General features: G+C 43.1%; 1 protein-coding gene across 1 annotated transcript in view; it reads left to right on the plus strand.

Annotated features, from left to right (window-relative positions):
* Nucleotides 1-211: 211 nt before the first annotated feature.
* The window catches only part of kcnd3 (potassium voltage-gated channel, Shal-related subfamily, member 3), a 259,240-nt gene continuing 244,356 nt past the window's right edge, over nt 212-15,095 (plus strand). The window contains exons 1-2 of the mRNA XM_062999045.1: nt 212-317; nt 2,908-4,084. Of these exons, the coding sequence (XP_062855115.1) occupies nt 2,982-4,084 (1,103 nt within the window). The 5' untranslated portion in view covers nt 212-317; nt 2,908-2,981. The remainder of the gene's footprint in view (nt 318-2,907; nt 4,085-15,095) is intronic.

The following is a 15,095-nucleotide window of genomic DNA, read 5'->3' on the forward strand; positions in this document are numbered from 1 at the left end:
GCTCGCGCTCGTGCGCGTGTGTATGAGAGTGAGCATCCTGAGGGAACCGAGCTAGCTGAAGTGCTGCTTCTCTCCGCCGCAGCATCTACTATCACTCAGCGCAGTATGTAAGCTAACAGGACGGATACAACAGCGTTTCTGTTCACTCTTTATTACCGCAATTTTGCGCAAATTCCTTTGTGTTTTACCGTGGAAATTTTCGATGTGCTTCAGTTCTCTTGGCACTTTTACTACTTGTTTGTTTGGTGAAGGCGCGTCGAGCACTTTTCCGAGTTCATGGTGCTGAGAGGATGTTTTAGTTGATGACATTTTCGCAGGTAAGTAGCCTAACAAGGCTTTATGTTTATTTAAATATAACTAAAGCAATTCGTTTACATTTGTTTGACTTTGTGTGGGGTTTAACTCAAATTTTATTTAGTTAGTAACATGGAGTCTGTAACAGGGACGAGCTCTCTCCTAATGTAAATTGATTCCTCATTTATCAGCGGTTGGTGCATTTTAATCCCGGTTTCTGTACGTTAACATATTTATTTTACAATACTGTAATATAAGACAAAAGACTTATTTAATTAATTTCCAGTGAATTGTCCTTTTGGTGTATGATACGTGTTTCCTTTTTGCGGCACCCTGATCAACAGGTACAGAAGCGCCTAAACCCAGCCATGCTACCCCCACATTAGAGCTCCACTGTACTGAAGCATTGTGGGCAATTTAGTCACTCAAGGCATAATTTATACAGCAAAATAAATATTCAGCTTTTTTCCTTTTTACCACTGTCATTTATTAGTACTTATTAAATTATTAGTATTTAATAAATTATTAGTATTTATTAGTTAAAAAACCCCACAATTACCCAATCAATCAATCAATACTTGTTAATATTAATAAGTAATTGGACATCTGTTTATGCATTCATTTTTATCCTGATTTGAATCCTGGTTGATTTAGAACCTATCAGCTCACACTTGGTGTAAGCCAGGATTACATCTTGGATAGGGTGCCAATCACTTTGCAGCTCATACCCCCGCAGTCACCCACTTACATAGGGGCAATTTAGAGCAGTCAGTCTATCTTTTGCTTGCCTTTTAAAGGTAGAATTAAAGCAGAGTACCCAGAGGAAATCAGTACAGACATCGAAAAGGCATACAAACACTGACCAAAGGAAGAGAATGAAGTTTTGCTTCATCAGCTGCACCACAAAGCTGCTTCATTCACTAATTTAATATAATACTCCTAATACATAATTCGTTTTTGCAGGGCACACCACTTTAAATATTTAAACTTTTAATGAAGAGGCCATGTACTACTTAAAGATATTAAAATATGTATTTTAATGTATTTTATATAAAGAACAAGCCAAACTTCCAATAGACAGTGACTAAAATCAAGGCTGGAACCAAGGAATACAACACCTTTACCTATACACATTTTATATGCATAATAAAAATTAATTAATACAGTAATAAAATAATAATTCTATGAATCCCCCAATGAATATGCATCTTGTTTGGGGTGTTACTGCATTGTGCCTGGTGATTCAGAAAATCCCATAGACCCATAGTGACCCTGTCCAGCATAATGTGCTGGTAAAACATTAAAATCAAAAAACAAAAAACAAAAAAAAAACAAATCATAAATGTTTGTATTGTTAGTCCTAACGTTTTAGGTGGTGCCACCATCCAACCTAATATGCAATTACAATAAACTTTTAGAGGGGACAATTAGTCATATTAAACAGCTTGGCTTGGTTTTAGCTCTAAAACCTTTAAATCAAAGCTTAAAAATGTTTCAAAACATTTGTATGAAAATGTTGGAAATTACTTGGTGCATCCAACATTAAATAGCTTTTAGTAGGTTACTGTCATACAGAAGAGCCTTAAATGATTTGTGGTGCAGTGACAGAATCAGTAGCCTTTTATAAATACTGGGGCAAAAAGTCAGATTACAGTGGCAGATGCTGTGACCCCAAAAATAGTTTTCATATACATAACAAACATACCATGTTTCAGAACATCATCTTATGATTTTTGTTATTGCCGTAAACTCTGCAGGTTGTTGGTCAGTCACTCTTGATTTTCAGTTGCTGTATAACTAATTGTGTGTCTTTTTGCTCTTTAACTATCTCCTAACTATTGCAAAGGGCTCAGACTGGAAGCAGGGCTAGAGTTTGTAGCCTTTCTTATGTCATAGTTTTTTTTAAATAAAATAAAATGCGTCCACATAGCCTTTTTGTTGTGTAAATCAGTCTTTTTATGTGCTTTAGTTAAGATTTGGTTTCTGTTTACAGTAGTCCCTTATCTTTACTCCTTTTGCCTACATCTTGCTGCTTCCTCGCTGTGTGCTTTGGTCCGTATTCTTCATTCTTCCTCCTTACATGTGACATTCAGAGATAGAATTGTAAAAATGCACATTTGCTTCGTGCTGGAGTGGTACAACAGTGAATATAACACCATGTGTTTTATTTGGAAGTACTTTCTCATATAAAAACATATGTACAAAATGCACCAACTCAGCATCAAAAGAACATGTGTTTGTACTTTTATTTCTAAAAGAATTCCGAAAGCCTTTTCTCATTGTAATCTTCTGATCTTCTACTCTCTTTTCTGTACACCCACCTTACCCTTCTTCATCCAATTCTCTAGTCTCATATTTTTTTCTGTTTTGTGTCTCTCGGTTAACACCTACCTATGTATTCTTCAGCGAGTTCTGTGCTGTATTTCAAACACAGTATCACGATGACACAAATTCACAGCTTAATGTATGATAAAAGCTATTCATGCAATCCTTGAACCTTGTATGTGTTTTTATGGATTTAATTCTTCAATGCAAACACGCTGTCCTAATTATATGCTTTTCTATGTAAATCTTTCCATTTCACTGAATCTTTTTCCTCTCTTATTTTTAAAGATGGTGTCTGAGCTGAAGTCAAGCTGGTTGTGAAGGTGTTTGACCTGCTCCCCTTGCCCCCAGAAGGAGTATCCATGGCTGCGGGTGTAGCGGCGTGGCTCCCCTTTGCCCGGGCAGCGGCTATTGGCTGGATGCCCGTGGCCAACCTGCCAATGCCCATAGCACCAGCAGAAAAGAACAAGCACCAGGATGAGCTCATAGTTCTTAATGTCAGTGGTCGTCGCTTTCAAACATGGCGCAATACACTGGACCGCTATCCTGACACCCTACTTGGAAGCTCAGAGAAAGAATTCTTTTTCAACGAAGAGACCCATGAGTACTTTTTTGACCGTGACCCGGACGTATTCCGCAGCATCCTAAACTTCTATCGCACTGGCAAGTTGCACTACCCGCGCTATGAGTGCATATCAGCCTACGATGAGGAGCTGGCTTTCTTCGGGATCATCTCTGAGATCATAAGCGACTGTTGTTACGAAGAGTACAAAGATCGCAGGCGAGAAAACGCAGAGCGCCTGATGGACGACCTTGAGGACAGTAAGGACAGCAAGCTGCCCAATATGACCTTCCGTGAGACCATGTGGCGTGCCTTTGAGAACCCGCACACCAGCACCATGGCTCTTGTCTTCTACTACGTCACCGGCTTCTTCATTGCAGTGTCTGTTATCACAAACGTGGTGGAGACGGTGCCATGTGGTTCCATGCCCACTCAGCGGGAAATTCCTTGTGGTGAACGTTACACGGTGGCCTTCTTCTGCATGGACACAGCGTGTGTCATGATCTTCACTGTGGAGTATCTGATGCGTTTGTTTGCTGCGCCCAGCCGCTACCGCTTCATGCGTTCTGTAATGAGTATCATTGACGTGGTGGCTATACTTCCCTACTACATCGGCCTGGTCATGACCAACAACGAAGATGTGAGTGGTGCCTTCGTCACACTGCGGGTCTTCAGAGTCTTCCGCATCTTCAAGTTCTCTCGCCACTCACAAGGCCTACGAATCCTGGGCTACACATTGAAAAGCTGTGCCTCAGAGCTCGGCTTCCTTCTCTTCTCACTGACCATGGCCATCATCATCTTCGCCACAGTCATGTTCTATGCTGAGAAAGGCTCTGCTTCCAGCAAATTCACCAGCATCCCAGCCTCCTTCTGGTACACCATCGTCACCATGACCACATTGGGGTAAGTCGTGCTTTTCCAGTTCTTTCTGGGAGTGTGCTTTTGGAGTTTACAGTATTGATTTCTTTAATTACAGCTCAAAACTACTGACCCTTCAGTGTACTCACTAGCCATTTCATCTTGCTTACTTTCCCATGACCAAAGGTACTTAGCCTAACTTATTAACAGTGGGTTTAGGTGCTGTGACTGAAACATCTTTACACTGACTGTGTACTTGTGTTCATTTTCCAGTTTATAAAGATACCAAACATAAGAGTATAACTCATTTTCTGGAGTTTTTAAGAGGTAAACTGGGTCTGATTGTTACTATTATTGATGGTTTTATAAAAGCCGGTCTGAAGTGTGTTTTAAGTAGAGGTGCTCTATATTCGTGCCTTTCCAGAGGACAGTGAGGTACAGCATGCTGTGTTACCAAATCATAACCAGAACTTTCAGTACAATGGTTGGCTATTTATATGTTTGACAGCTTTCTGGAGGTTTCTGAAAGAAATTGTGCACTGCACAGTCATGTGTCTACTTCCTACTAACACGTACAGAGTCAGTAAAGTATTATGTTATTTAAAAGCCAGTTAAGTATTATGTTATTTAAATTATTAATATTTTAGCATGTTTGTCATGATGAATATAAAATCTGTGAATATAAAATCTGTGATCCAAGATGGCGGCGCGTTAACACGCAGCGGCCGCTCTGGGGTCGAAAAACGGTGTTTTTTGTTGTTTTGCAGAAAAGTTTGTAAGTTTTGTTTAGGACAGTTTTGTTTATAAACGTATGGAAACCACTTTTGACTCAGTTTACAACCGCCATACACTGCTACAATTGAGAAAACAGTCAGAAACCAACCTCCAAGATGATCTGCGGCGAACTCTGCATGAACTCTGCCTACTTCGCGAACCAGGCCTGCAGTCCTCGGAGTTACCTGAAGCAGGTGACCGGGGGAGGGGGCGCCGCAAGCGGTGCTCGAGGAAGCAGAAGCGTGGAAAGCGAGCCGGGGTCCGTGCTAGGCTAAAAGCTAACCCAAGCCGGCCGGCTCTACCATCGTTATTCCTCGCAAATGCATGCTCTCTGGAGAATAAACTGGACTGTATCAGACTTCAGCGAACGACCCAATGTGAGTACAGAGACTGTTGTGTTTTAATTTTCACTGAAACATGGCTTAGCGACAACATTCCAGACAGTGCCATTCAGCTAGACGGGCTAGCATCGTATCGCGCCGATAGAAATGCAGCTCAGTCCGGTAAAACACGAGGAGGAGGCGTTTGTGTTTACATTAACACCGAATGGTGCAAGGACTCTGTGCTTGTTGTGGCGTACTGTTCTCCGATGGTGGAATTTGCTGTTGTTAGATGCAGACCTTTTTATTTACCACGGGAATTCACCAGCGTGCTTATTGTCGCGGTGTATCTTCCGCCCAGCGCGAACGCGAAGTTAGCATTGAGCGAGCTTTACAGAGCCATCAGCGAACTGCAGACCATTCATCCAGACGGACTGTTTATTATCGCTGGGGATTTTAATCATGCAAATCTCAAGTCTGTTCTCCCTAAATTCCATCGGCATGTGGACTTTGCTACGAGAGGAGCGAACACGCTGGATAATGTTTACACGAACATCCCCGGTGCGTACCGGGCGGAGCCCCGCCCCCACCTCGGATACTCAGACCACATCTCTGTAATGCTAATCCCAGCATACAGAGCACTCGTCAGGCGCTCCAGACCTGTACAGAAACAGGTGAAAACCTGGCCAGAAGGATCCATCTCTGCTCTTCAGGACTGTTTTGAGTGCACTGACTGGGACATGTTTAGGGAGGCTGCAACATACGGCGATTACACTGATCTAGAGGAGTACACGACTTCAGTGACCTGCTACATCAGCAAATGCATTGAGGACGTCACTACCACTAGAACCATCACTTCCAGACCCAACCAGAAGCCGTGGATGACTCCAGAGGTGCGTGCACTGCTGAGGGCCCGAGACTCCGCTTTTAAAGCAGGTGACCAGCCGGCTCTGAGAACAGCGAGAGCCAGACTGTCCCGGGCGATCCGAGAAGCAAAGCGCGCACACGGCCAGAACATCCACAGCCACTTCCAGAACAGCGGTGACACACGGCGCTTGTGGCAGGGCATCCAGGCCATCACCAACTACAGGACGACTCCACCCGTCTGTGACAGTGATGCCTCCCTTCCAGATGCGCTGAATGACTTCTACGCTCGGTTCGAGGCGCAGAACAACATGTTGGCGAGGAAGATGATCCCACCTTGTGACGACCAGGTGCTTCGTCTCTCCACAGCGGACGTGAGGAGAACTCTGCACAGAGTCAACCCACGGAAGGCTTCTGGACCAGACAACATTCCTGGCCGAGTGCTCAAGGGATGTGCAGACCAGCTGGCAGATGTATTCACTGACATCTTCAACATCTCCCTGAGCAGCGCCATCGTTCCAACGTGCCTCAAGACGACCACCATCGTACCCGTGCCAAAGAAGTCATCTGTGTCATGCTTCAACGACTATCGTCCCGTAGCACTCACGCCTATCATCATGAAGTGCTTCGAGAAACTAGTCATGAGGCATATTAAGACCCTACTGCCTCCCACCATGGACCCACTGCAGTTTGCGTACCGTCCTAACCGCTCAACGGACGACGCCATATCCACTACACTTCACCTGGCTTCTACACACCTGGACAGAAAGAATACTTACGTCAGGATGCTGTTCATAGACTTTAGCTCAGCATTCAACACCATCATTCCTCAGCATCTAATTGGAAAGCTGAGCACGCTGGGCCTGAACACCTCTCTCTGCAACTGGATCCTGGATTTCTTGACTGAGAGACCTCAGTCCGTCCGGATCGGTAAGAACACCTCCAGCACCACCACACTGAGCACCGGCGCTCCCCAAGGCTGTGTGCTCAGTCCACTGCTGTTTACTCTGCTTACACACGACTGTACAGCAATGCACAGCTCGAATTCCATCGTTAAGTTTGCAGACGACACAACTGTGGTGGGACTCATCAGCAACAACGATGAGTCAGCGTACAGAGAGGAGGTACAACATCTAACGAACTGGTGCCAAGTCAACAACCTGTCTCTGAATGTGGATAAAACCAAAGAGATGGTCATTGACTTTAGAAAGACACTAAGGGACCACTCCCCACTGCACATCGACGGCTCATCTGTTGAGATCGTCAAGAGCACCAAATTTCTCGGTGTTCATCTGGAGGAGAATCTCACCTGGACCCTTAACACCAGTTCCATCACCAAGAAAGCCCAGCAGCGTCTCTACTTTTTGAGAAGACTGAGGAAAGCTCATCTGCCACCCCCCATTCTCACCACGTTCTACAGAGGAACAATCGAGAGCATCCTGAGCGGCTGCATCACTGTCTGGTTCGGAAATTGTACTGCGTCGGACCGTAAGACTCTCCAGCGAGTAGTGAGGACAGCTGAAAAGATCATCGGGGTCGCTCTTCCATCTCTCACGGACATTTTTAACACCCGCTGCATCCGCAAAGCTCTCAGCATTGTGGACGATCCAACCCATCCATCACATGGACTTTTTACTCTGCTCCCGTCTGGGAGACGATACCGCAGCATCCGGACTAACACAACCAGACTGTGTAACAGTTTTATCCCACAAGCAATCAGACTCCTCAACTCAGTGCTATAACAATTTCCTCCGGACATTTTCTGCTGCCACACACTGATCTGTATTGACTGTTACTTGCATTTTTGACTATGTTACTTGCATTTTTGCACACCTCCTGGAAATGCACAATAATTTCTGCACCTTACTTGTATTTTGCACCATATTTACTTTTTAGGCACCTTATCTGCATTGCCAATTTTACGCTGCTAATGTACAACATGTCACTACCTCATGAACCATTGTACCATCTATTCACCATCATGTACTAACACTTGTCTTTAGTCCTGTCTTCTAATTACTTGTTTAGATTAGGGATAATTAGGAATATCTTTTGTAGTTATTTATTATAGGATTTTTTGTATTATTGTTGTATTTGCACTGTTTTGTCTTGCACTTTTTGTACCGTGTTACACCGTGATCCTAGAGGAACGCTGTTTCGTTTCAATATGTACTTGTATGTAGCTGAAATGACAATAAAACCTCTCTGACTCTGACTCTGACTCTGATCTGTGTTTCTATTTGGGGGGAGCAAATGCAGGGTGGGGCCAATATAAATAGTTTTATTTAATATATCAACTAGGGTTGGGCGATATTGCCGATTTTCATACCGTCATACCGTCTTCATAAAATACCTCGGTATACGGTATTACTGCGGGGGGTGCGGACGTCTCTCTGTTAGTAATGGGTCGTTCGCGAGCGATCCGATTCTATTGAACGGCTCTTTCAAATGAACCGAGTCGCATCTCTGGGAACCGTTATATATATATACGGTATATGTTTTATATGTTCTTTTAATTTTTGCGCCGTTCTTATTGGCTGTAATACACCAATTCTGCTTCACATCAGTACTGGGAATTAATCAGTCATAATAAAAGCTGTTTATTGTCGGAATTCAAATCCGAAATCCGAGTATCGCGAAGAGTGAGCACGACACACACACACACACACACACACAGATAATATATTGTATAAACTTGCACAAGTGTGTTTTTTTGCAAGTTCGGGCTTGTCAGTAAATGTAACCGTATTCGGTACACAGATGTGATGACATGCTAGCACGTTGTGCCACCCCATCCCATGGTTTTGAATGGCAAGATACTAACTGTTAGCTTAGCAAGCAAAACCCGATGGTATCGCTGTCTAAGTAGCGCGTTCGAATAACCTGCCTTATAATAAGTCATTGACTTATTAGAATCCTCTCTACTGAGGCAGCTGCCTATGTAGGCAGTAAGACAGCAAGGCAGCTCACTAGGTGTTTGAACACACCCTTTTGTGTTATCGCCTCAAACAGTGAGCACCCCCACAACCAATCAGTGAGCTCCAACCGCCTACAACTCCCGTCCCTCCCTTATTGTGGATGCGCGCAGGTCTTAAAGTCTCCGTTTTCAAGGTGGACCTTAAGCAGAAATTTGGCACTTCACATTTTTAAAATACCGTCACCATTTTTAAATACCTCGGTATACCTTAATACCGTCATACCGCCCAACCCTAATATCAACAGTAAAAACATTCCACAAATGCCTGTTGCATTTTAATTACTATTCCATATTACTAAAGCAGATACTAAACAATGCACAGTTTGCACAATTGCAGAGTGCAGAGACCATCAGAAAGGAAAATATGGTTTGAACTGCATTAACACTACGGATAACCTTGACATTGAGCTGACTTTACCAACCAGCTACTGTGGTTCTACATTGGTGTTGCACAGGTGTTTTTGTATTGGTTTTTGTATGGGTTCGTGTATTGTCTGCTAGTTAATAAATAAACAATCAAACAAGATGAGGGCAGCATTCTGGTTTTCTGACAGAAGCAAAAAATCTGTAGGGCAGGCATAGTAAGAAGTAAAGGGTTAATACTGTGGGTAAAAAGTCCTTCAGGTACACGATAGCAGTTCGTTACTTGACTAGTAATACACGTTGGGTGCTTGGGGGGCACAGCATGCTATTATACTACCCAACTACCTCTGACATCCAGCTTCGAAACACATGTCCACTCTATTAGACACTCCTACCTAGTTGGTCCACCTTGTAGATGTAAAGCCAGAGACGATCGCTCATCTATTGCTGCTGTTTGAGTTGGTCATCTTCTAGACCTTCATCAGTGGTCACAGGACGCTGTTGACTGGATATTTTTGGTTGGTGGACTATTCTCAGTCTAGCAGTGACAGTGAGGTGTTGAAAAACTTCATTAGTGTTGCTGTGTCTTATCCACTCATTACCAGCACAACACACACTAACACACCACCACCATGTCAGTGTCACTTCAGTGCTGAGAATGATCCACCACCTAAATAATACCTGCTCTGTGGTGGTCCTGACCATTGAAGAACAGCATGAAAGGGGGCTTCGAAACACATGCGGGGCTATCGGCCGGTCAGGCGTCTAAACAGACATGATTGGCTATGTCTGAGGAGGGTGGATGGTTAAAGCCCTGAGATGGATTAGCACCCTGTCCTGGGTATTTGTGTTTTGCACCCAGAGTTTCCTGGTGGACCTGTCACGACCCTGACCAGGATTAAGCCTACAAGACAATGGCAAGTGTCTTGAAGTAAAACACCATAAAGAATCATAAAGATGATGATCAGGCAGATATTATCAGCTGTTGAGTGGCCCACATACAAAAGTAACCAACAACATTTGCATTAAACTCCACACATTTATTTGTGCTGTCATAAATATGCTAATGCTTTGTGCTATATTGTGCTGAAGTCCTGTTTTCTCTTCAAATAATTTCTAATGATACTTCCCTATGATCTACCCTAACCTTATACACTTGACTCTGCTTTTGTCACACGCTCCTGTATAAAAATGCTAAAAGCCCTGACCAGGTCTGTTATTGTCACCTCAAATTAACATATCCACATTATTTGTTGTTTAGTTTGAACTTTCCCAAAGATTCAAGCGACCTTAACATTTAGCGGGCTCTCAGGCTCTTCATGTCATCACTTCCCTGTTATATGCATTGTGCATTAGCCTACGGCTGTGATGTCCTTAAATAAGCCAGCCTGAATGGTGGTAGTGCTGTGCAAATCATCTGTATTTACCTTGTTGCTTGTAGATGGGCTTGTTTATTGTCTGTACACTGCCAATTAATTTTTTCTTTTTTTGCATTAAACAAGCTGAGCATGGCACTCTGGTTCTCTATCATTAAAACAAGCGTTAAGAACAGCTCAATAAATTTTTATGGTGCAGTATGTTCGGCTTTATGGCCGGTTTGTCTAAGTGGCTCATAACAAAATAAAAACTAGAAGTAAGACCCCAGATTCACAGTTGGAAGGCTGGTTTTACAGGCATGTTCTGGATTAATTAAGATTATTGGTTTTTGAGTAACTCAGGTGGTTGGATTTTGTGTGTTTAGTTTAGCAGTCATGGATTTTTGCTTCCTTTACAATGCAAAAGCTTTAAATTCTGCTGATTGGGTTATCAGCTGTGTGTATGTGTTTAAAGAAATGTATTGGCGCCCTTGGCAAGGAAAAAAGGTCATCCAAATATCCTTGTGGGTAATTTCATGTTGAAAATATAAGTATAATATAATATAATATAATTTCATGTTGAAAAGTAAAGTAAACTGAAAAAGAACACGGTTTCACCTGATACTCATACCAGTACAACACACTAACAGGGTTATCATCCAACACTGATGATATTAGATAATTCACAGTTAGAGTGTAATGTGTTAGAAAAGGATCATGGCTGTACTTTGCTGAGGATGGTAGCATCTTGGGGTCACAAACTGTTAATCTACAAGTAGATGCCAACTTTATTTTAAAAACAGCATTTTCTTTTATCTGACTAAGTGCAATAGCATGAAATCTGCTAAATGCTACTTAAACTTAGTTTTATGGTCAGATAATACTTTGTTTATTTTTGTGGAAACCCACCTAAGGGTGTAAAATATAAAATTGCTATATGGAAGTGATCCTTGTACTTAATGGAATGTACAGTGAGTGGGGTCAAAAAGTATTTAGTCAGCCACTGATTGTGCAAGTTCTCCTACTTAGAAAGATGAGAGAGGTCTGTAATTTTCATCATAGGTACACTTCAACTATGAGAGACAAAATGAGAAAAAAAAATACAGGAAATCACATTGTAGGATTTTTAAAGAGTTTATTCGTAAATTATGGTGGAAAATAAGTATTTGGTCAATAACAAACAAGCAAGATTTCTGGCTCTCACAGACCTGTAATTTCTTCTTTAAGCAGCTCTTCTGTCCTCCACTCGTTACCTGTATTAATGGCACCTGTTTGACCTCGTTATCTGTATAAAAGACACCTGTCCACAGCCTCAAACAGTCAGACTCCAAACTCAACCATGGCCAAGACCAAAGAGCTGTCGAAGGACACTAGGAAGAAAATTGTAGACCTGCACCAGGCTGGGAAGAGTGAATCTACAATAGGCAAGCAGGTTGGTGTGAATAAATCAACTGTGGGAACAATTGTAAGAAAATGGAAGACATACAAGACCATTGATAATCTCCCTTGGGGTCAAGATCTCATCCCGTGGGGTCAAAATGATCATGAGAACGGTGAACAAAAATCCCAGAACTACACGGAGGGACCTGATGAATGACCTGCAGAGAGCTGGGACCAAAGTAACAAAGGCTACCATCAGTAACACACTACGCCGAGAGGGACTCAAATCCTGCAGTGCCAGGCGTGTCCCCCTGCTTAAGCCAATACATGTCCAGGCCCATCTGAAGTTTGCCAGAGAGCATATAGATGATCCAGAAGAGGATTGGGAGAATATCATGTGGTCAGATGAAACCAAAATGGAACTTTTTGGTAAAAACTCAACTCGTCGTGTTTGGAGGAAGAAGAATGCTGAGTTGCATCCCAAGAACACCATACCTACTGTGAAGCATGGGGGTGGAAACATCATGCTTTGGGGCTGTTTTTCTGCAAAGGGGACAGGACGACTGATCCGTGTTCAGAGAAGAATGAACGGGGCCATGTATCGTGAGATTTTAAGCCAAAACCTCCTTCCATCAGTGAGAGCATTGATGATGGAACGTGGCTGGGTCTTCCAGCATGACAATGATCCCAAGCACACCGCTCGGGCAAAGAAGGAGTGGCTCCGTAAAAAGCATTTCAAGGTCCTGGAGTGGCCTAGCCAGTCTCCAGACCTCAACCCCATAGAAAATTTGTGGAGTCCGTGTTGCCCAGCGACAGCCCCAAAACATCACTGCTCTAGAGGAGATCTGCATGGAGGAATGGGCCAAAATAGCAGCTACAGTGTGTGCAAACCTGGTGAAGACTTACAGGAAACGTTTCACCTCTGTCATTGCCAACAAAGGTTATGTTACAAAGTATTGAGTTGAACTTTTGTTATTGACCAAATACTTATTTTCCACCATAATTTACAAATAAATTCTTTAAAAATCCTACAATGTGATTTCCTGCATTTTTTTTCTCATTTTGTCTCTCATAGTTGAAGTGTAGCTAATTATAGACCTCTCTCATCTTTCTGAGTAGGAGAACTTGCACAATCAGTGGCTGACTAAATACTTTTTGACCCCACTGTAGAGTGGACTATTTATTCAGGATACTGACTATTTATTCAGAATAATTTTCCATTGCATGGTACCCAACATTGCAATTATAGTACACGTCTAAATCCGAAACTATCAGTCCTGTATCTAATGGAAGAAAACTTGCGTCCTTCAGCTCTAACAATGTCTTTTAACTCCGTGGGGCATGGAGCAGTGTCCTTTTGAGAAAAAACAATCCTCAGTTAGGTCAATCAAGGTGTGGAAGAGGGATCACCAGAGGTTATAAAACGCCTTAGAATATAGGAGCCTTTGCTCCAAGAGTGGCATACAGTTGCCCCACAGCAGTGTGAAAGGAGGAAAGCATGCCAAGATGCATAAAAGCTGTGACTGAAAGTGAATGTTATTTTACCAAATTGTAAATTCTGAACTATTAAGTTAATACATTATTACTGTGTTCTTTAAAATTGAATATGAACTTGTTTTCTTTACATTATCTTAGGTCCCAACAACACTGCTGCATCTGATAATAGTAAAGAACACAACTATATACAGTGTATCACAAAAGTGAGTACACCCCTCACATTTCTGCAAATATTTCATTATATCTTTTCATGGGACAACACTATAGACATGAAACTTGGATATAACTTAGAGTAGTCAGTGTACAACTTGTATAGCAGTGTAGATTTACTGTCTTCTGAAAATAACTCAACACACAGCCATTAATGTCTAAATGGCTGGCAACATAAGTGAGTACACCCCACAGTGAACATGTCCAAATTGTGCCCAAAGTGTCAATATTTTGTGTGACCACCATTATTATCCAGCACTGCCTTAACCCTCCTGGGCATGGAATTCACCAGAGCTGCACAGGTTGCTACTGGAATCCTCTTCCACTCCTCCATGATGACATCACGGAGCTGGTGGATGTTAGACACCTTGAACTCCTCCACCTTCCACTTGAGGATGCGCCACAGGTGCTCAATTGGGTTTAGTCCATCACCTTTACCTTCAGCTTCCTCAGCAAGGCAGTTGTCATCTTGGAGGTTGTGTTTGGGGTCGTTATCCTGTTGGAAAACTGCCATGAGGCCCAGTTTTCGAAGGGAGGGGATCATGCTCTGTTTCAGAATGTCACAGTACATGTTGGAATTCATGTTTCCCTCAATGAACTGCAGCTCCCCAGTGCCAGCAACACTCATGCAGCCCAAGACCATGATGCTACCACCACCATGCTTGACTGTAGGCAAGATACAGTTGTATTGGTACTTCTCACCAGGGCGCCGCCACACATGCTGGACACCATCTGAGCCAAACAAGTTTATCTTGGTCTCGTCAGACCACAGGGCATTCCAGTAATCCATGTTCTTGGACTGCTTGTTTTCAGCAAACTGTTTGTGGGCTTTCTTGTGCGTCAGCTTCCTTCTGGGATGACGACCATGCAGACCGAGTTGATGCAGTGTGCGGCGTATGGTCTGAGCACTGACAGGCTGACCTCCCACGTCTTCAACCTCTGCAGCAATGCTGGCAGCACTCATGTGTCTATTTTTTAAAGCCAACCTCTGGATATGACGCCGAACACGTGGACTCAACTTCTTTGGTCGACCCTGGCGAAGCCTGTTCCGAGTGGAACCTGTCCTGGAAAACCGCTGTATGACCTCGGCCACCATGCTGTAGCTCAGTTTCAGGGTGTTAGCAATCTTCTTATAGCCCAGGCCATCTTTGTGGAGAGCAACAATTCTATTTCTCACATCCTCAGAGAGTTCTTTGCCATGAGGTGCCATGTTGAATATCCAGTGGCCAGTATGAGAGAATTGTACCCAAAACACCAAATTTAACAGCCCTGCTCCCCATTTACACCTGGGACCTTGACACATGACACCAGGGAGG

Source organism: Trichomycterus rosablanca, chromosome 7 (genome assembly GCF_030014385.1).
Source record: "Trichomycterus rosablanca isolate fTriRos1 chromosome 7, fTriRos1.hap1, whole genome shotgun sequence".
NCBI classification, from domain to species: domain Eukaryota; kingdom Metazoa; phylum Chordata; class Actinopteri; order Siluriformes; family Trichomycteridae; genus Trichomycterus; species Trichomycterus rosablanca.